This window comes from Leucopleurus acutus (genome assembly GCF_964270905.1).
Source record: "Leucopleurus acutus genome assembly, chromosome: 9".
Lineage (NCBI taxonomy): Eukaryota > Metazoa > Chordata > Mammalia > Artiodactyla > Delphinidae > Leucopleurus > Leucopleurus acutus.
Window position 1 is genome coordinate 18842814 of NC_139144.1, and position 23517 is coordinate 18866330.

General features: G+C 37.2%; 2 protein-coding genes across 5 annotated transcripts in view; one reads left to right on the top strand and one right to left on the bottom strand.

Moving 5' to 3' along the window:
- The window catches only part of LAMB1 (laminin subunit beta 1), a 73736-nt gene extending 71361 nt beyond the window's left edge, over window positions 1-2375 (top strand). Inside the window, exons 32-34 of the mRNA XM_082846877.1 lie at window positions 286-462; window positions 1759-1918; window positions 2095-2375. Of these exons, the coding sequence (XP_082703003.1) occupies window positions 286-462; window positions 1759-1918; window positions 2095-2231 (474 nt within the window). The 3' untranslated portion in view covers window positions 2232-2375. The remainder of the gene's footprint in view (window positions 1-285; window positions 463-1758; window positions 1919-2094) is intronic.
- Window positions 1-23517, bottom strand: part of DLD (dihydrolipoamide dehydrogenase) — a 49839-nt gene that overhangs the window by 9356 nt on the left and 16966 nt on the right. Inside the window, exons 9-14 of one of the 4 annotated variants that reach the window (XM_082846906.1) lie at window positions 12680-12870; window positions 11850-12020; window positions 11343-11532; window positions 10786-10923; window positions 9797-9886; window positions 9596-9708 (exon numbers count right to left, since the gene is read on the bottom strand). In XM_082846906.1, the coding sequence (XP_082703032.1) occupies window positions 9643-9708; window positions 9797-9886; window positions 10786-10923; window positions 11343-11532; window positions 11850-12020; window positions 12680-12870 (846 nt within the window). In that variant the 3' untranslated portion in view covers window positions 9596-9642. Of the gene's footprint in view, window positions 1-6409; window positions 9887-10785; window positions 10924-11342; window positions 11533-11849; window positions 12021-12679; window positions 12871-23517 lie in introns of those variants that run through there. The other 3 variants (XM_082846905.1, XR_014326467.1, XM_082846904.1) reach the window with 3 other exon arrangements.

Consider the following 23517-nt stretch of genomic DNA (forward strand, 5'->3'; position numbering starts at 1 on the left):
GCTTTGTGAACACTAGGCAAGTTCTTAAAGTGCTTTCTCAACACATCAAGCTGCCTGGAGGTGGTTCAGTAACGAAAAATTTTACAAAAACTTCAGCCTAGACCAGCAGAAGTAGTGAAAGAACAGAGACTATTTTAAACTTGGGCACTTTATATAAGCTTTCTTGAAATTTCTTTTGTTCTAGAGCAATGTCATAGCAGCTTTTTAAATCTTCCTCTACACTGTAGTCATAGCACTTGCTATCACTTCTTGAATTAATGGCTTGCTGAATGATGACGCTTTTAGATCGAGTCTGAAACAGCAGCTTCCGAGGAAACCTTGTTCAATGCCTCCCAGCGCCTCAGCGAGCTAGAGAGAAACGTGGAAGAACTTAAGCGGAAAGCTGCCCAGAACTCTGGGGAGGCAGAATATATTGAAAAAGTAGTATATACTGTGAAACAAAGTGCAGAAGATGTTAAGAAGGTAAGTAAATCTTTGGAACTTCACAGCTATGTGGATAAAGGAGCAACTAGTCTCCTCCAAGTGACCTGTTTTGAAAGAGCAGTCTTCAGAGACACAGATGGAAAAGAATGGGAGTGGATATAAATATATCCATACACGTGTAGGCCCTCACATCCAAACTTGGATAAGGGTTATTATTGAGCTTGTATTTCAGTTAGGAAGACCTTTATGGCAAACAGTAAATTACCTGGCCCTTTGAGAAATCTTTCAAAGCAGCGTAGAAACTGCTTAAAGAGTTCCTAACAGACGACAGCTAGTAGAGCACCCTTATCTCACCTCTTCTGTGCTCATCGGGAATTAACCACCTCTTGCTTCTCAGTGGACGCTACTATATTTTGCAGAGGAAAGTCTCAAGCTTAAATTTCTCACTACAAGCCAAGTAATCATTGAGACACATTTAATTTCTAAATTTCTGTAAGCAAATATTTAAAGAAACTTTTCAGAGCAGTGTTGAAACGAATAGTAGGGTGCTATAAACTGACATGAAGTCGAGATTTTCCTAGAAGCGACTAGCTTTTAGGCATTACATACAGGTGACTTCCCTACACCTGTGGTTTGGGGAAGAGAACAGTAAGTTTACTGCCCCATCTGTCTTTTTTCATTCTGGTCTAGGTTTCCTACAGGTCTGAGAGCGTAAATCTCCCAAGTAGTCTTCTTATAGAACACTTTGCATCAATATTAAATTTCACTAGAAATAAGAAAACCCCTTGACATGAAATTCCTCACAACCATCTTTGCAAACCCCCATTAACCCCACTTGTGCTACAATCTTGCCCTCCCTTCCTTTTTAAATCTGCCTTTTCCCTCTGATTTTCCTGATAGCAAGTCTCTATCAACCCTAAATTAGTCACAATCAAGATGGTCTTACCTTTTCTTTTTTGGCTTCTTTTGATCTCTAAATTTGGATCTCGGCAAACCTACCTCTGAGAAACCCTATTTCTCAAACTCTCCCTCCATGCATTCTCCTACGACATCTCCATAGAAAAGTACTAATCTGCAAAGACCTACCACAACATGTCTTTAAGATCTTTCATTTAAAAAACTCATGTCAAACGTTGTATCTAATTCCACTGTTTGAAGTTAATGTTTTCAGTTATTTACTACTGGGGAGCTTGAAGCCTGAGTACCCTTGGTCATGGCCTTTAATTCAGACTGCTTGCCATGCAAGTTAATCTCATCCAAGCTTGCCACCGTTTACCAGTCTTAAATATAACTGCTGATGCTATTACCTCTTTGTGCTGAAATGTGGAACTGCAGACTCTGGACGGTGAACTTGATGAAAAGTACAAGAAAGTGGAAAATATAATTGCCCAAAAAACTGAAGAGTCAGCTGATGCCAGAAGGAAAGCTGAACTGCTACAAAACGAAGCAAAAACACTTTTGGCTCAAGCAAACAGCAAGCTGCAACTCCTGAAAGGTACAGATTTTTTTTCTTTCACTTAAGACTCATGATTTTTTAGTTTATTTAAATGGTAAACATCTATTCATTCTGTCTTAGGTACTTAAATAGAGCCTTATAGGCAAAAAGGATCAGTATTTGATTTTGAGATCATCACAGTAGTGTAACTGCTCAGACCTTTTCATCTCCCACAGATTTAGAAAGAAAATATGAGGACAATCAAAAATATCTAGAAGACAAAGCTCAAGAATTAGCAAGACTGGAAGGAGAAGTCCGTTCACTCCTAAAAGATATAAGCCAGAAAGTGGCTGTTTACAGCACCTGCTTGTAACAGAGGAGGAGGAGCTATAAGTGAAAGATGGCTACGGTGTGTGACCAAAGCAAAATCACTACATGGTAAAAACTGACTCTTAATGTTTTTAATCACATTTTTTGTATGGAGCTAAATAAAGTACAGTGCTTTTATATAAATATATATTCGGAATAATTCTTAAACTCATTGTTACTTTTCCTGATTTAAGCATTCATGAATCCCTTTAACAAAGAATTTATTTTCACTGTAAAGATGGATTTAAAAGCAAGCTGATTGCCTTCATAGAGATGCTAATTTTTCTTATGTCTATAAACAAATATCAGTCATCTGTTTGGGTCAATATCCTCTACAAATCCACCCCTAAAATCACCTCCCAGTTGGATTCCCAGGTGGAGATTAAAGAGGAAGGCAGTAGCCTGAGCTACGTTCACCATTTCCGACTGCTCAGTTGCTCCAAAAACTCCTCTAAGTATTCCTTGCTCTAGGCAAGAGAACAACAAAAGCAACTTTTAGGGCATTGTGACTTTAAAGTATTGCCACCTAACAAGAGAACAGTTAGACTTAATTGATATCTTCAGGACATTACATCCCCCCAAAAAGCAAACTACACATTCAAGTGCACATGGAACATTCTCTATGATTGACCACGTACTAGGGCACAAAACAAGCCTCAACAAATTTAAGAGTATAGAAATTATTTCAAGTATCTTTTCTGACCACAATGGCATGAAACTCGAAATCAACCACAGAAAAAAAAATTACAGGGAGATTAAGCACCTTGCTACTGACAAACCAATGGGTCAACAATAAAATCAAAGAAGAAATTGAAAAATACCTCATGGCAAATGACAATGAGAAAACAACCATACAAAATCTATGGGATGCACCAAAGGCAGTTCTTACAGGGAAGTTCATAGCAACCCAGGCCTTTCTAAGAAACAAAACTCAACCTAACCCACCACCTAGAACAATTAGGAAGAGAAGAACAACCAAAGTCAGCAGAAGGAAGGAGATAATAAAGACCAGGAAGGAAATAGAGATTAAAAGAAAAACAATCAATAAAACCAAGAGCAGGTTCTTGGAAAGGGTAATTAAACAAAATTGACAAACCTCTGGCCAGGCTCACCAAGAAGAAAAGACACAAGAAATAATAAGGAATGAAAGAGGAGAAATCACAACTGATACCACAAAAAACCATAAGAGAATACTATGAACAATCATATGCCAACAAATTTGACAACCTAGAGAAATGGACAACTTCTAGAAACAGCCCACCAAAACTGAATCAAGAAGGAATAGAGGACAAAACCATACTTAGAAAAGATACATGCACCCCAGTGTTCACTGCAGAGCATGGAAGCAACCTAAATGCCCACTGACAGAGGAATGGATAAAGAAGATGTGGTACATACATACAATGGAATATTACTCAGCCATAAAAAATGAAATAATGATATCTGCAGCAACATGGATGGCCCTAGAGATTGTCATACTGAGGGGAAGTAAGTTAGAGAAAAATATCATATGATATCACTTATATGGGGAATCTAAAAGAAAAGGTACAAATGAACTTACCTACAAAACAAAAACAGAGTCACAGATATAAAAAACAAATTTATGGTTACTAGGGGGGATGGGGGGAGGATAAATTGGGAGACTGGGATTGACATATACACATTACTATATATGAGATAGATAACTAATAAGGACCTACTGTATAGCACAGGGAACTCTACCTAATACTCTGTAATGACCTATATGGGAGTAATGACCTATATGGGAAAAGAATCTAAAATAGAGTGGATATATGTGTAACTGATTCACTTTGCTGTACAGCAGAAACTAACAACACTGTAAGTCAACATACACCAAAAAAAAAGACCAATCACTGGAAACGAAGTAGAATCTGTAATTTAAAAAAAAAAAAACCTCCCTACAAACAAAAGTCCAGGAGCAGATGGCTTCACTGGGAAATTCTACCAAACATACAAAGAAGAACTTATACTGATCCTTCTCAAACACTTCCAAAAAGACTGAAGAGGAAGGAACACTCTTAAAGACTTTCTATGAAGCCACCATCACCCTGATACCAAAACCAAAGAAACTACCAAAAAATAAACTTACAGGCCAGTATCTTTGATTATGACATCAAAATCCTCAACCAAATATTAGCAAACCAAATCCAACAACACAAAAAGGTCATACAACACAACCAAGTTGGATTCATCACAGGGTCACAAGGATGGTTAAACATATGCAAATCAATCAGTGTGACACCACATCAACAAAAGAAAGGTCAAAAACCACATGATCATTCAATAGGTTCAGAAAAAGCACTTCATAAAATTCAACATCCATTCATGATTAAAAAACCCTTATAAAACTGGGCACAGAGGGAACATATCTCAACATAATAAAAGCTACTGATGACAAACCCACAGCCAATATAATACTCAACTGTGAAAAGCTGAAAGGTTTCCGACTGAAATCTGGAACAAGACAAGGATGCCCACTCTCACCAATTTTCTTCAACATAGTATTGAAATCCTAGCCACATCAGTCGGACAAGAAAAAAATAAAAGGTATCCAAATTGGTAGGGAAGAGGTAAAATTGTTTTATATGCAGGTGACATGATACTATATATATTGGGTTGGCCAAAACATTTGTTCAGGTTTTCCGTAAGATCTTACAGAAAAACCCAAACGAACGTTTTGGCCAACCCAATAGAAAACCCTAAAGACTTCACACAAAAACTACTAGAACTGATAAATGAATTCAGTAAAGTAGGCAGATACAAGATTAACATATAGAAATCAGTTGTATTTCTTTACACTAACAATGAAATATCAGAAAAGGAATGTAAACAAACTATCCTTTTAAAATCATAAACCCCCCCCCCCCCCCACCTAGGAATAAACCTCACCAAGGAAGTGAAAAGACATATGCTGAGAACTACAAAACATTAATAAAGGAAATTAAAGATGATTCAAAGAAATGGAAAGATATCCCATGCTCTTGGAGTGTAAGAATATTGTTGAAATGGCAATACTACCCAAAGCAATCTACAGATTTAGTGTGATCCTAGAACAAATACTCCTAAAATTTATGTGGAACCATAAAAGGCCCAGAATTGCCAAAGCAATCCTGAAGAAAAAAGCTGGACAGCTGCATATAAATCAATGAAGTTAGAACACGCCCTCACACTATGCACAAAAATAAACTCAAAATAGCTTAAGGACTTAAACATAAGATGCCATAAAACTCCTAGAAGAGATCAGAGGCAAAACGTTCTCTGACATAAATCGTACCAATGTTTTCTTAGGTCAGTCTCCCAAGCCAATACAAATAAAAACAAAAATAAACAAATGGACCCAATCAAACTTACAAGCTTTTGCACAGCAAAGGAAACCATAAACAAAACGAAAAGACAAGCTACAGAACAGGAGAAAATACTTGCAAACCATGTGACTGAAAAGGGCTTAATTTCCAAAATATACAAACAGCTCATACAACTCAATGACAAAAAACAACCCAATCGAAAAATGGGAAGACCTAAATAGACATTTCTCCAAAGAAGACATACAGATAGCCAATGGGCAAATGAAAAGATGCTCAACATCACTAATTATTAGAGAAACGCAACTCAAAAGTACAATGAGGTACCACCTCACACCAGTCAGAATGGCCATCATTAAAAAGTTTATAAATAACAAATTCTGGATAGACTGTGGAGAAAGGGGAACCCTCTTACACTGTTGGTGGGAGTGTAAGCTGGTGCAGCCACTATGGAAAACGGTATGGAGGTTCCTCAAACAACTAAAAATAGAATTACCGTGTGATCCAGCAATCCCACTCCTGGGTATATACCCAGACAAAACTATAATTTGAAAAGATACATGCACCTCAATGTTCACAGCAGCACTATTCATAATAGCCAAGACATGGAAGCAACCTAAACATCCATTGACAGATGAATGGATAAAGATGTGGTACATATGTACAATGGAATACTACTCAGCCATAAATAATAACGAAATAATGCCATTTGTAGCAACATGGATGGACCTAAAGATTATCATACTAACTGAAATAAATCAGAAAGACAAGTACCATATGATACCACTTACACGTGGAATCTAAAATATGACACAAACGAACCTATGGCCGAAACATAAACAGACTCACAGATAAGGAGAACAGACTTGTAGTTGCCTTTACAACTACAAGGGGGAGGGGGCGTATGGGAGGGAAAGAATGGAAGTCTGAGATTAGCAGAGGCAAACTATTATATACAGAATGGATTAACAAGGTCATACTGTATAGCACAGGGAACATATTCAATATTCTGTGACAAACCATAATGGAAAAGAGTATAAAAAAGGAATATATATATATGTAGAACTCAGTCACTTTGCTGTACAGAAGAAATTAACAACACTGTATCAACTATATTCCAATAAAATTTAAAAAAATACGAGTATTGCCACATAAAACAGGGCTAGCTAGGGCTGCTGAGGGGAACGTTTAAATTAAGTTAAGCCAAAGTTTGGGGATATTACTGCTTGTGCACAGTGAGCAGTGCTACTTAAAGTACAGAAGGATGCTATAATTTCTCAGATTTTACATTGAATTTTATTTGATTTCACAATCAGATAACTGTTACTCCACAGGATAAAGAAAATAGCTGGAATACAACTGCCAAGCCTTTGTCGACTTTATAGCTGAGTTGGCTGGAAACAGGCCAGGTCTTAAGTGGTTTTTGCACACATTCTTCTTAGAGAAAAGGCTACTTGTACCACATAACAACAACCCACACATACAACACAGCTGCATTTGAAGCTGGGCCTGAACAAGAGTTACGTTAATGGCTGTAATCTCAATAATAAGGCAACTTCCCTCTGGTTCCACACAGTTGTCACTTTTATTTAGATAGGAGTTCTAATAACTAGCAAGGTGGTTGTACCTCCTCATCTACCAGGGCAACTAAGTCTTTTTTTTCCCCCTTGATTATAAGTATTTTACTTACAATTAAGCAGAGGTAGAAACCTTCACTACCCCTCATTGCTTTTCAGCTAAACAACTAAAAGTCACACTTTAAAATTAGTAATTTCAATCAGCTCAATGAATTGGACAACTAATAGCCCCATCCTTCACAAGCCAAGGAATACTCAGAACTTAATAACAATAAGCGAACATTAAAAATTTGTCTTATACCTAGGACTTCATTCCCAACCACATATATTTCCATTCTCACAGTGAAAGAGAATCCTTAAAGTTGCACTTAACTATTCTTTTGTGTCTCTATAGCTAGGACTTTGTATTAAATTACATTTCACTATTCCCTCATCAGAATCTTTGTACCTAGAGTAGAGGACATGTTTGAGGTTTAAATAAATTAGCACTTCACATAATATTGGGATTTCAGATTTTAAAAAGATGCAGAGTTCATTACCAATAATGGCAAATAGCACATATCAGACCACCACTCCTACAGATAACAACTGAAAACTCTGAATAAAATATATTTTTCAAAAGTAAAGGTACTGGACAACAACCAGAAGTAGGCAGAAGAGGGGGGTGCACGTTGCACTCAAATAACAGCCTTGCGTGAGATTTCCATTTTTAATAGCTTTTCACTGAGGGGAGGTCCCAAGTGGCAACTTGAAGAGAAGCCAAGTTTTACTGGTTAAGGAATCAGAGGACAGAGTTTGGGGTAACCAAGAGCAACTGAAATATGAGGGGAGGAACCCCAGAAAAGAGGTATAAATTCTGCATATCCCTTGTCCAATCTCTAGCTGACCTGTGAACTTTATGTGCATGGCACAAACTTCAGATAGCCCAGGTAAAGCTACAACAACTGCGTAGAGATTTCAGCTGTCCACCCGCCCTCCCCCTACACACACACACACGCACAAAGACAAGAGTTTGGAGTTTAACCAAGTTAACTGCCCACTAAAAAATTCAGAATTTTTCAGAGGTATGTAACAGAATCCAGTCTTTACAATGTATCCATTTATAATGACCGTAATACAATTCAAGAGCACTGGACGTGTGAAGTAAAAGGAAAATGTGACCTACATATAAATCAAAAACCTGAAGGCTACAAAACATTTTCCTTTTATCTATGGATCAACTGTTGATTTCTTATTCCATACAGCTTTCTGCTCATAAATTACATTCTCCAAACTTTCCTTAAGACGATATATAACCTTTAAATTGCAATCAAGTGAATATCTGGTTTGCATATTTCAGTTCCTTCATTTACTTTCTTTAGAAATTTATGCTATATCAAATACGATGAATGAATCTGAAATGATTCTTAAATTTAGTTATAATAAAGTCTATTTAGTATTCAACACTTTGTTATTTAAGTGTTTTAAGAAACAGCCATTTTAAATATTTATCAATAAATATAATTTTATAGCACTCTTTAAAGAAATAGTCGATTTTACCCAGCCAGGATACACTGGCAATCCACTTCAGAAAAGACAAGAGATTAAAGATTCCCTTATGTTGTTTCTCTAAAAATAAATGCTAAACATTTAGTAGGTATCACTAGAACAGATAAAAGGATAATGACCTTTTAAATACCTTAATACTGTCCTACAGTGTGGGGAAAAAAGATCTATCCAGGCCTATAAAAGCAATAATAAAGAGTAATAAACAAGAATGTATGGTAGAGGTAGTCATAAAAAATCTAGGACCATCTTGACATCCACTCAGAATAACCACTATGAATATTTAAGACATGTTTATTTCCATATCTTAATTTCCCACTGGAATACATTGCTTCTCCACTTAATATATGAATTTCGTATATATACTGCCTTACATTGGTCAACTATATAACTATACTTCAGACTGCAGACCTCACTAGAACCTTAAAAATCTAAACACAAATTCTACCTCTAACGGCCAAGACTTTGGGGATTAAAATACCTGATAGACCATCATTTTTTATTTACATCAGTTCAGTTTATACATGTTTAACTTATTCTAATGACTGTTTCCAATGTGAAAACCAAGTTTAAAATAACTTGATCACCTTGTTTCAAACACAGCTGTTCACATACCATACTCCAGCTCCATCCATGTAAGTAAATCCTGTATCCGAGATAAAAGCTACTTAGCATACATTCAGTGAGGTTGAGCCTTTCATAAACAGCATGAAAATATGGGTTGAAGAAAATTTTCCAGGATGCTACTATAAGTAGCTTTTTTCTGCAGTATTAACGCAGTGAAATAAAATATTAAATTTATTTAAAATATAGATATGAGATTATTCCATTCTGTCCAAACCTATTAAATACCTTCCAAAAGTTTCATAATTCAGTCCTAGAAATTCTTGGAGCTGTGAGCATTTCCTGTTCAGAAATGTTACCTCTACAAAAGCTCCCAGGAAATTGCAGAAAAATATAATCTTCTAATTTAAAAGTTGATCGATTTCCCAAATGATGCAGCCAGGTTTGCTTCTCTAAAAGCTTCTGATAAGGTCTGCAAAGGGAAGAAATTTAGAATTAAAAACCAAGTATTTGTGAATCAGAAGAAACTTGAGATAGCCATTAATTGCGTATATTGTTACCGGATGTGCATGACAGACTCTAGCTATATCTTCACAGGATGCTCCATATTCCAGTGCAAGAGCAGCTTCATTTATCATTTCACCAGCACCCTTTAAAATAACAAACCAAGAAGTAATTTTGTTTCTATGGCAAAAACAACTACCTTTTAATATGAGAGATTAGAACAGTTAATTACCTCCAGTCAGAAAAACCTTAACAGAAAAAAAAGCAGTTCAGAAGTTAAGAGCCTGGGCTCTGAAGCGAGATGGCCAGGATTCAACTCCTACCACTTACTGCCCTAACCACTCACTGACTCTGTGCTTTGGCCCATTTATTCACCTCAAAAATGGGAACACCACCACCTACCTCACAGGGTCATGGAAACTAAAGCTGATGCATGCATCTAGGAAAAACTGTTACAGAGGAAGCACTCAAATGTTCTAGTATCATTACTGATGCACCAGATACCTAGGGGAGGGCATACCTCATGTGCAGTGGCAGGAAAGGCTTCTCTTAGAAGGTAACATCTAAGCTAAGACCTGAATAATAAGCCAGTCATGCAAAGATATGAAGGCAGAGGATTCCAGAACAAAGGCTTTAAAATGGGAACAAGCTCAGCCTATGAAGAAATTGAGAGAAGGCCCATAAGACAGGGAATTAATGAGCAAAGGGGACGAGTGGAAAGAGATGAGGTCAGAAAAGTAACCAGGGCCAAATTCAGCAGAGCCTTTCATGTAAGTCTATAGCAGAAAGGACCACTAGAGAGTTTTAAGCAGGCAAATGGCCTGGTGTATGTTTCAAAGGGATAAACTTAGTTGCAGCATGGAATCCAGATGATATGATGGGCAAGAATGTCAGTGCTAGAAACGATGCATGAAGAAGCCATATTCAAACTTTGGCTAGTAAATAATAACCGCAGAATGTAAACACCAGGTGGTTTTAAATTAATCTACTAAATAACAATGCTTTCCAGAAATCCTAGTGGGATTTCTGGTTTTACAGTACTCACTGGTCCTAGAATATGTGCTCCCAATACTCTGTCTGTTGATTTCTGCCCAAGTATCTTCACCATGCCATCTGTGTCAGCGTTTGTCTTAGCTCTGCTGTTAGCAGCAAATGGGAATTTCCCAACTTTGTACTCAGTACCCTGTGAGAAGCAGAAAATGAGAACGTACATAGGTATCAAAAAATTCATTCCCATTTGGTGAAAGCGTCTACCATTTCTTCAGAAAATAAATCCCAAGAAGGCAATTCTTCACAAAGCATATAGAAGGAAAGACCAAAAGGCTTGTTACTGAAATACAGTTTGGGTACAAACACAAGCAAATACAAATGTCAGCCCACCTGGATATATTTCAAAGCGAAATATAAGAGCTCTGGAATTACTAGTTTTTGAATAGAGGCAACCAAATGATCTCCTTTAAGATACTCACAAAGTAAAAATTATACAAACTTACCTATAATGTTCTACATAGTTATTAAAATGCATTAATGCAATAATGAAAGGATTCTCAACCACTGGTGTCAACTCAAATCACACATTAGAGGAAAACTACTCTGAATTACCTCTTCTTTCAACTGCTCTTCTGATTTGCCAACCCAAGCAACTTCAGGGTGTGTGTAAATCACCGATGGTACACAATTGTAGTCAATGTGCACAGCGCCACCAGCCATCCCTTCAACACAGATAATGCCTTCATCCTCTGCTTTGTGAGCCAGCATTGGACCAGCAACCACATCGCCGATTGCATAGATACTGCCACGGAGATCAAAAGAAACAGTCAACTTCTGAAATCACAGACACTCATCTACAGTTATACCAGGGTAACAAAATACACGTTTCTAGTTATAAAGTCACCAAGAAAATAAATCAAATACAGCTCTTCAAATATCTGTGAGTTCAGGTTCTAATCTCTGGGTAGTGAAAAAATTCAATTAATTACTTTTGCTTTTACATGTTATAAGTTTACTGTTCTTCCCCAAAGCCAAGGTACTTTTTAAGCATGACAAAAGCGTATTTTCAAAATAGTGGTTGCTTAAAATTATTGAAAATGCAGTAAGTATCCAACTTACTTTGGAATTTTAGTTTGGAATCTGGTATTTACTGGAATTCTACCTCTAGGATCCAGCTCAATTCCAAGCTCCTCTAGTCCCAAATTCTTAGTAAAGGGTCGTCGGCCAATGCAAACCAGGAGTACATCACAAGTGATAACTTCAGCTTTACCACCAGAAGCAGCTTCAATACTAGATAATGAACAGTGTATAACTGTTAAACACGCATCTACATGAATAGCTGATAGACTTGGAAATTTAAGACCAGACATTTTCAAGTATCAGTGACACCTCTAACAGTGTAAGTTTATTTTATTATAAGTAAACATAAGGGTCAGGCAAAGAAAAATGTACATATCCTCTAGAGGTCGATCATCAGAACCTCGCAACAACAGGCTGTATAACACAGTTTAAGAACATTAAGTCTTAGAGTTCGACAGATCCAAGTTCAAGCACTGCTTCTGCCCCCACCAGCTATGTGACCTTAGGCAAGTTATTTCAGTGTTAAACAAACAGAATGCCAAGCACACAGTAAGCAACTGAATCAGTAATATTACTGATTTCCCCATGTATCTGTCTAAAAATACTGAATTAATTTTACTGAACGTTGAGAGTTTAAAGTTTTCTGAATGTATACTATGAAAAAGTACATTACAAATGAGAACACTGACTACATTTTTCTATCAATGCAATCGTGAATTTCAGTGGACTGACTTGATAAGCAATACTGAGTTATACTACACAGTAAAATGGTATTAAGTTATAGAAGAATCTGATTCTAAAAACTGAATGTTTTTCTTAAAGAAACGCACAGAAGGGTATCATAACAAAAACAAATGTAGCATACTTACGAAACATCAATTTTTCCATCTGGCTTCCTAGTAGCACCAGTAACTTTGGTATTCAATTTAAATTTAAATCCTTGTTTTTGAAGGATGCGCTGAAAGTTTTTAGATATCTCCATATCAATTCCAATTCCACCAACATGACCCAAAAACTCAACTGCTGTCACGTCTGCACCAAGTCTTTGCCAAACTGAGCCCTGCACATAATAAAAAAACAATAATCATAAAAATAAAGGCTTCTATAGCAAATGTTTAAAAAAATGATCTTAAACAGTTTATTGTAAGATATTTTCTTGTGTTAATATGTTCCTATTAGAAACTCTGAGGTTTATAATTAACACTGTGACAAACATATATAACTTAATATTCACTAACTCAACATGTACTGAGCACGTACTATATGCTAGGGCACCATTTTAGGTGACAGACATACGTCAGTAAACAAAACACTGCCCTCAGGGACCTTAAATTCCGACAGGGGAGACAAATAAGTAAAATTCATACAGAGGACAGTAAAAGAGCTATGAGAAAAATAAAGCAGGAAGTACAACCAGGACTACTGAAAGGAGAGGGACTGTCATTTTAAACAGTGTGGCCAGGGGAAGGCCTCACTGCGAGTGCCATTTGCACAAAGACTTGGAGAAGGAATGAAATATGCTGGCAACTGGTCCAGAAAGAGGAACAGCAGTGGGAAGGAAGGTCTTGACAGGGAAGAAGTAACCTCTTATTGCTAATTACTGATGCTTGCAAAATATTAAACTGATTTCGTATTCTATTTTCTCAACAGAGAAATGTTTATATTTTCATTCAAATTATAATTTAAAGTAAATGCTGGCTTTATATTTTAACAACATTTTATCAGTTATAACTTGTGAATACTAATATATGAAACTGGCAATATGAAGATAATTTTACAGCATTACATAAACTATGAAAAGCTATGAATATATCCTTTGCAAGAATCTGTATTAAATTCATCTCATAATTTAAAATTCACCTTAAGAGTTTACCTTACCAACTAAATTAAGTTCATGTATTAATTTTTAAAATTTCATGAATTTTTGGGGTGAGAGCTGAGTTAACTAGAGGCAATACAATGACACTAAAAATCCAATAACAAGCACACATGAAAAGGTAACTCAAAATCATGGACCTAAATGTAAAACCCAAGGCTATAAAACTTCTAGAAGGAAATATAGGAGAGAATCTTTGTGACCTTGAGTAGGCAAAGATTTCTTAGCTACAATACCAAACGCACAATCCATAAAAGAAAAAAGATAAATTAGACTTCAACAAAAGTAAAAACTTCTCTTCAAAAGATAGTATCATGAACCCAAAAAGAGAAACCACAGGCTGTGAAGAAATGTTTGCAAACCATCTACTGGGGGCTTCCCTGGTGGCACAGTGGTTAAGAATCCACCTGCCAAGGCAGGGGACACAGGTTCAAGCCCTGGTCCACGAAGATCCCACATGTGGCAGAGCAACTAAGCCCGTGCACCACAACTGCTGAGCCTGCGCTCTAGAGCCCGCGAGCCACAGCTACTGAGCCCGTGTGCCACAGCTACTGAAGCCCACACGCCTAGAGCCCATGCTCTGCAACAAGAGAAGCCACAGCAATGAAAAGCCCACACACCACAATGAAGAGCAGCCCCAGCTCACTGCAACTAGAGAAAGCTTGCATGCAGCAAAGACCCAACGCAGGCAAAAATAAAATAAAAAAAAAACATATAAAGGATTTAAATAAAGAATCTAAATCCAGATTACATAAAGAAGTCTCAAAACTCAATAACAAAACGAACCTGGAAGGAAATCTGAAAAAGAGGGGCTATATGTATATATATAGCTGATTCACTTTGCTGTACAGTTCCTTTTTTTAAAAAAACCAGTAAAACTGGTTTATTCGGGAATATCAAAGAATTGCAATTTGGGGCATACAATCCATGGTGAACCACAGGCAAGTCCAGAGAACAAAGAAGATGAATGTTTCTCTTATAGAGGAGAAGGTGGAGTTGGGAAGGCTGTTACAAATAAAAAGTCCACTGGAGTCCTGCAAATTGGAAGTTGTAGGGGTTTTTTATTGGCTGAGTAATGACAGTCTCCCATTGGCAAGGTTATTGCAAGGAGAATCTTCCTTCCTTCTGCTGCGGTAGTACAGTAGTAACCTTCTTCCTGTTGGAGATGCAAGGTATGTCTCCTCCTGTTAGATCTGCAACTGACTACTAGTAGTAGGGCGAGAGAGCTCCTCCTTCTAGCCTCCCAACTCCTTTTTTTAAAAAAATTTAATTTAATTATTTATTTTATACAGTAGTTTCATATTAGTTATCTACCTTATACATGTTAGTGTATATATGTCAATCCCAATCTCCCAATTGCTGTACAGTTCCTTGAAAGGTTAAAAACAGAATTACTCCTAAGTATATACTCAAAATAAATGAAAACAGATGTCTACACAAAAACTTCTACACAAATGTTCACAGCAGCATTATTCATACTAGCCCCAAAGTAGAAACAACCCAATTGTTCATCAACTGATCAATTAATTTGAAAAATGTGCTATATCCATAGAATGGAATATTATTTGGCCATAAGGAGAAATGAAGTATACCTGAACATTGAGAACATTATGCTAAGTGAAAGAAGCCAGACACAAAATGCCACATATTGCATGAATTCCATTTATATGTAATGTTCAGGATAGGCAAATCCATAGACACAGGAAGTAGATTAGATTTCCAAGGGCTGGAAGAAGGGAGGAATATAGAATGACTACTAATAGTCACGGGGTTTCTTTCTGGGGTGATGAAAATGTTCTGGAATTAGATACTGATGACAGATGCATAAGTCTGTGCATATACTAAAAATCACTGAACTGTACACTTTAAATGGGTGAACTATATATGTGAATTTTATCTCAATAAAGATGTTTAAAAGAAAGGAATCACTCTTCTGAACCTAAATCGAAATAGTAAGAGTAGTAACGATGAGAAGCAGCATCTCGAAGTCTATAATTCAAAGTAAGGAACAATGACCATAGCCAAGTGCCCTACTCTTTAGGAAAGCTGATTTCAAAATCCTTAGAGACAGGAAAACTCCAATAAGATCTACAATTTATTTACAGCTTATTAAATGCCAGGCACTATGTTAAGTTTCTTAAAAGTATTAACTTTATAAAATCCCAACAAAATCTTATAAGGCAATTATTCTTTTCCTCCTTTTTATGATGAATCAACTAGTTCAGAGAGGGTTATAAATTTAAGAAGGAAGAGGCAAAGCTAAAATTCAAATTTATATCTGATTCCAAAACCTATGTTCTTGAAAGAACTACATTAAACTATAATGGAAGAAGGAACAAGAAGTATAAATAAAAAATAGAAGTCATATGACTAACTTTATGAGGAAGTAAAGAGGTATGTATGACTACACAGTAAATTCTCTGATAAGCCTAAATTTTCAAAATGACACGTAAAAACTAATTCAATATGGTAATAGACACCTAAAACATTGTGGCAAGATATCTGGAATGACCCAAGGCTTGTAAAAAACCTAAAGCAAAAGTGCAGAGATGGAGGAAATAGAATTACTGCTTGGGATATTATTATACTGTTTAACAAAAGAAAGTAAATCTATTATTATTCCTTTTTTCTTGCTTTTCTTATCCATCTGTGAGAACAATTTTCAAAGTGGAGTGAACTGAAGAAATATCATTAAGCGAGAAGTGAAGCCCAAGACAACAACAAATGATTTTGGATGAATTAACTCCCTAATCAAACAAATTAGATCACAGAGTTTGGATAACAGAGACAGTCCATCCGTAAACTCTGGGAACTTAATTAGCATAAGAGTACAGCCAAAGGTGGAAAAGAATAGATTCTAAAGAAGAATAGATTCTGGAGATTAGCTCAAGATGGTGGAGTAGAAGGACGTGAGATCACCCCCTTCTTATGGAAACACCAAAATCACAACTAATTGCTGAATGACCATCAACTAAAAAATGCTGGAACCTACCAAAAAGGATACCCTACATCAAAAGACGAAGAAGCCACAAGACAGTAGGAGGGGCACAATCGAGATAAAATCAAATCCCATACCCACTGGTGGGTGACCCACAACTGGAAAACAATCATACCACAGAAGTTCTCCCACAGGAGTGAAAGTTCTGAGCCCCATGACAGGCTTCCCAGCCTGGGAGTCTGGGAGCGGGAGGAGTCGTCCCCTGAGAATCTGGCTTTGAGGGCCAGTGGGGTTTGATCACAGGACTTCCACAGAACTGGGGAAGAGAGAAACTCCACTCCTGGAGGGCACACACAAAATCTCATGCACACCAGGACCAAGGGGAAAAAAGCAGTGACTCCATAAGAGACTGGGCCAGACCTTCCTGCTAGTATTGGAGGGTCACCTGCAGAGGCAGGGGGTGGCTGTGGCTCACTGCAGGGACAAGGACACTGGCAGCAACAGTTCTGGGGAGTACCCATCGGCACGAGCCCTCCCGGAGGCAGCCATCAGCCCCACCAAACATCCTGTAGGCTTCAGTGCTGGGTCACCTCAGGCCAAATAACCAACAGGACGGGAACACATCCCCACCCATCAGGAAGCCTGCCAGCCTCTTAGACAGCCTCATCCACCAGAGGGCAGCCAACAGAAACAGGAACCACAATACTGTACCCTACGGAATGGAAACTGCAATCACAGTCAGTCAAAAGGAGATGGCAGAGGAATTTGTCCCAGATGAAGGAAAAAGATGAAATCCCAGAAGAACAACGAAGAGAAGTGGAGATAGCCAACCTACCAGAAAAATAATTCAGAATAATGATAGTGAAGACGATCTAAGATCTCAGAAAAAGAATGGAGGCAAGGATCAAGAAGATGCAAGAAATGTTTAACAAAGACCTAGAAAACTAAAGAACAAACAGATGAACAATAACTGAAATGAAAAATACACTAAAAGGAATCAAAAGCAGAATAAGTGAGGCAGAAGAACGGATAACTGACCTGGAAGACAGAATGGTGGAAATCACAGTGTGAACAGAATAAATAAAAAAGAATGAAAAGAAATGAAAACAGTCTAAGAGACCTCTGGGACATCATTAAACGCACCAACATTCGCATTATAGGGGTCCCAAAAGGAGAAGAGAGACAGAAAGGACCTGAGAAAATATTTGAAGAGATAATAGCTGAAAACTTCCCTAACATGGGAAAGGAAACAGTCACCCAAGTCCAGGAAGCGCAGGGAGTCCCAGGCAGAATAAACTGAAGGAGGAACACGCCAAGACACACAGTAATCAAACTGACAAAAATTAAACACAAAGAAAAAATATTAAAAGCAACAAGGGAAAAATGACAAATACAAGGGAACTCCCATAAGGTTATCAGCTGATTTCTCAGCAGAAAGTCTGCAGGCCAGAAGAAAGTCACACAATATATTTAAAGTGATGATAGGGAAGAACCTACAACCAAGAATACTCTACCCAGCAAGGCTCTCATTCAGATTTGATGGAGAAATCAAAAGCTTTACAGACAAGCAAAAGCTAGAACTCAGCAAAACCAGACCAGCTTACCAAAAAATCCTAAAGGAACTTCTCTAGGCAAGAAAGAGACCAGTAACTTAAAACAACCTTATACATATATAGACACCTATATCAAAATCTTATGGGCAGAGCAAACCCCAAACCTACAATACGTACAAACACAAAAGAGAAAAAGCAACCCAAACACAACACTAAAGATGGTCATCAAACCACAAGAGAAGAAAACAAAAGAGAAAGGGAAGAAAAAACACCTAGAAAAACAAAGCCAAAACAATTAAGAAAATGGCAATAGGAACATACATACCGGTAATTACCTTAAACGTAAATGGATTAAATGCTCCAACCAAAAGACACAGGCTTGCTGAATGGATACAAAAACAAGACCTGTGTATATACTGTCTATAAGAGACCCACTTCAGACCTAGGGACACATACAGACTGAAAGTGAGGGGATGGAAAAAGGTATTCCACACAAATGGAAATCAAAAGAAAGCTGGGGGGCTTCCCTGGTGGCGCAGTGGTTGAGAGTCCGCCTGCCGATGCAGGGGACACGGGTTCGTGCCCTGGTCTGGGAAGATCCCACATGCCGCGGAGCGGCTGGGCCCGTGAGCCGTGGCCGCTGAGCCTCTGCGTCCAGAGCCTGTGCTCCGCAACGGGAGAGGCCACAACAGTAAGAGGCCCGTGTACAGAAAAAAAAAAAAAAAAAAAAAAAAAAGAAAGCTGGGGTAGCAATACTTGTATCAGACAAAATAGACCTTAAAATAAAGACTGTTTTAAGAGACAAAGAAGGACACTACATAATGATCAAGGGATCAGTCCAAGAAAAAGATATAACAATTGTAAATATATATGCACCTAACATAGGTGCACCTCAATACATAAAGCAAATACTAACAGCCATAAAGGGAGAAATCGACACTAACACAATAATAGTGGAGGACTTTTAACACCCCATTTTCATAATGGACAGATCATCCAGACAGAAAATCAGCAAAGAAACACAGGCCTTAAACACACATTAGACACATTAGATCAGATGGACTTAATTGATAATTAGAGAGCATTCCATCCAAAAGCAGCAGAATAGGGGACTTCCCTGGTGGTGCAGTGGTTGAGAATCACCTGCCAATGCAGGGAACATGGGTTTAAGCCCTGGTCCGGGAAGATCCCACAGGCCGCGGAGCAACTAAGCCCGCGAGCCACAACTACAAAGCCCGCGCGCCTAGAGCCCGTGCTCCGCAATAAAGAGAAGCCACCTCAATGAGAAGCCTGTGCACCGCAACAAAGAGTAGCCCCCACTCGCCACAACTAGAGAAAGCCCATGTGCAGCAACGAAGATCTAACACAGCCAAAAATAAATAAATTTATTAAAAAAAACAAAAAGCAAAAGCAGCAGAATACACATTCTTCTCAAGGGCACGTGGAATATTCTCCAGAACTGACCATGTGCTGGGTCACAAAATGAGCCTCGGTAAATTTAAGAAAACTGAAATCATACCAAGCATCTTTTCCAACCACATCACTATGAGATTAGAAATCAACTACAAGAAAAAAGCTAAAAAACACAAACACATGGAGGGTAAACAATATGCTACTGAACAACCAATGGATGGATCCCTGGTCAGGAAACTAGGATCTCACATGCCGCCCGGCTTGGCAAAAACAAAACAAAACAAAGTAACAACAAAACCTAGAGATAAATGAAAACAAAAGCACAACAATCCAAAACCTATGGGATGCAGCAAAAGCAGTTCTAAGACAGAAGTTTACAGCAATACAATCTTACCTCAGGAAGTAAGAAAAATCCCAAACAACCTAACTTTACACCTAAAGCAACTAGAGAAAGAACAAACAAAAGCTAAAGTTAGTAGAAGGAAAGAAATAAAGATCAGAGCAGAAATGAATGAAACAGAGACAACAGCAAAGATCAATGAAACTAAAAGCTGGTTCTTTGAAAAGGTAAAACTGATAAACCTTTAGCCAGACTTGTCAAGAAAAAAAAGGGAGAGGACTCAAATCAATAAAATTTGAAATGAAACTGGAGAAGTTACAACTGATACCACAGAAATACAAAGGATCATAAGACACTACTACAAGCAACTATATGCCAGTAAAATGGACAACGTGGAAGAAATGGACAAATTCTTCAAAAGGTACAATCTCCCAAGACTGAACCAGGAAGAAATAGAAAATATGAACAGACCAATCACAAGCACCGAAATTGAAACTGTGACTTAAAAACTACCCAAAAACAAACATCCAGGACCAGATGGCTTCACAGACAAATTCTATCAAACATTTAGAGAAGAGGTGACACCTACACTTCTGAAACTGTTCCAAAAAACTGCAGAGGAAGGAAAACTCTGAAACTCATTCTATGAGGGTGATGACCCTTATACCAAAACCAGACAAAGATGCCACAAAAAAAGAAAATTACAGGCCAATATCACTGATGAACATAGATGCAAAAATCCTCAACAAAATACTAGCAAATCTGAATCCAATGATACATTAAAAGGATCATACACCACAATCAAGGGGGATTTATCCCAGGGATGCAAGGATTTTTCAGTATCCACAAATCAATCAGTGTGATACACCACATCAACAAACTGAGAAATAAAAACCATGTGATCATCTCAATAGATGGAGAAAAAGCTTTTGACAAAATTCAACACCCATTTATGATAAAAACTCTACAGAGAGTGGGCATAGAGGGAACATACCTCAACATAATAAAGGCTATATATGACAAACGTACAGTTAACATCATACTCAACAAAACAAGGATGTCCACTCTCACCACTTTTATTCAACATAGTTTTGGAAGTCTTAGCTACAGCAATCAAAGAAAAAAAAAAAAGAAATAAAAGGAATCCAAACTGGAAAAGAAGAAGTTAAACTGTCACTGTCTGCAGATGACATGATACTATACATAGAAAATGCTGAAGACTGTACCAGAAAACTACTAGAGCCCATAATCATGAATTCGGTAAAGTTGCAGGTTACAAAATTAATACACAGAAATCTGTTGCATTTCTATACACTAACAACAAAAGATCAGAGAGAGAAATTAAAGAAACAATCCCATTTACCATCACAGCAAAAAGAATAAAATACCTAGGAATAAACCTACCTAAGGAGATAAAACACCTGTACTCTGAAAACTATACTACACTGATGAAAGAAATCGAAGACAACACAACAGATGGAGAGATATACCATGTTCTTGGATAGAATCAATATTGTCAAAATGACTATCCTACCAAAGGCAATCTACAGATTCAATGCAATCCCTAACAAAGTACCAACGGCACTGTTCACAGAACCAGAACAAAAAATCTTAAAGTTTGTATGGAAAAACAAAAGACCCTAAATAGCCAAAGCAATCTTGACAAAGAAAAATGGAGCTGGAGGAATCAGGCTCCCTGACTTCAGACTATACTACAAAGCTATAGTTATCAAAACAGTATGGTACTGGCACAAAAACAGACATACAGATTAATGGAACAGGATAGAAAGCCCAGAAATAAATCCATGCACCTATGGTCAATTAATCTACAATAAAGGAGGCAAGACTATACGATGGAAGAAAGACAGTCTCTTCAATAAATGGTGCTGGGAAAACTGGACAACTACATGTAAAAAAAAATGAAATTAAAATACTCTAACACCATACACGAAAATAAACTCAAAATGGATTAAAGACCTAAATATAAGACTGAACACCATAAAACTTTTAGAGGAAAACATAGGCAGAACACTCCCTGACATAAATCACAGTCATATCTTTCTCAATCCATCTCCCAGACTAATTGAAATAAAAACAAAAACAAATGGGACCTAATTAAACTCAAAAGCTTTTGCACAGCAAAGGAAACCACAAACAAAATGAAAAGGCAACCCACAGAATGGGAGAAAATATTTACAAATGATGCAACCGACAAGAGATTAGTCTCCAAACTTTACAAAGAGCTCATAGGGCTTAATATCATAAAAACAAACAACCCAATCAAAAAATGGACAGAAGACCTAAACAGACATTTCTCCAAAGAAGATATACAGAAGGCCAAGAGGCACATGAAAAGATGCTCAACATCGCTAATTATTAGAGAAATGCAAATCAAAACTACAATGAGGGGACTTCCCTGGCAGTCCAATGCAGGAGGTATACAGGTTCAATCCCTGGTGGGGGAGCTAAGATTCCACACTCCTCGCAGCCAAAAAAACCAAAACATAAAACAGAAGCAATACTGTAACAAATTCAATAAAGATTTTTAAATGGTCCAAATAAAAAAAAAAAAGTCTTAAAAAAAAAACTACAATGAGATATCACCTTAAACCAGTCAAAATGACTATCATCAAAAAATCCACAAACAATAAATGCTGGAGAGGGCGTGTAGAGAAGGGACCCCTCCTACACTGTTGGTGGGAATGTAAATTGGTATAGCCACTGTGGAGAACAGTATGGAGGTTCCTTAAAAAACTGAAAATAAAGCTACCATATGATCCTGCAATCCCATTCCTGGGCATATATCCAGAGAAAAACATGGTCCAAAAGAATACGTGCACCCCAATGTTCACTGCAGCACTGTTTACAATAGCCAAGACATGGAAGCAACCTAAATGTCCACTGACAGATGAATGGATAAAGAACATGTGGTACATATATACAAAGGTGTTATTACTCAGCCAATAAAAAGAATGAAATAATGCAATTTGCAGCAACATGGATGGACCTAGAGATTGTCATACTGAATGAAGTCAGACAGAGAAAGACAAATATCATATGATATCGCTTATATGTGAGGTCGAAAAAAGAAATATACAAATGAAGTTAGGAAATTTGGGATTGATATGTACATACTAGTATATTTAAAATGGATAACCAATAAGGACCTACTGTATAGCACAGGGAACTCTGATCAATATATATCAATATAATAACAACCTAAATGGAGAAGAATTTGAAAAAGAATAAATACATATATACATATAACTTAATCACTACGCTGTACACCTGAAACTAACACAACATTGTTAATCAACTATACTCCAATATAAAATAAAAAGTTAAAAAATAAAAGAAAAAAGAATAGACTCTGAAATGTGGAGCAGAGGTCAATCTCTGCTAAATACTAAAAGAGATTTTTAAACAGCTGCTTTGACAATCATTAGATACTACCAGAAGTGTTTCAAACAGGTCATTTAAACAACCCACACTTTATTTTCTAAAAGTTTTTCTGGGCTGGTTAATGTAGCATATTTTGGTATCAGCAAGGTATTCAGTTATGTTTATAAATGGTTAAAGACTGTAGT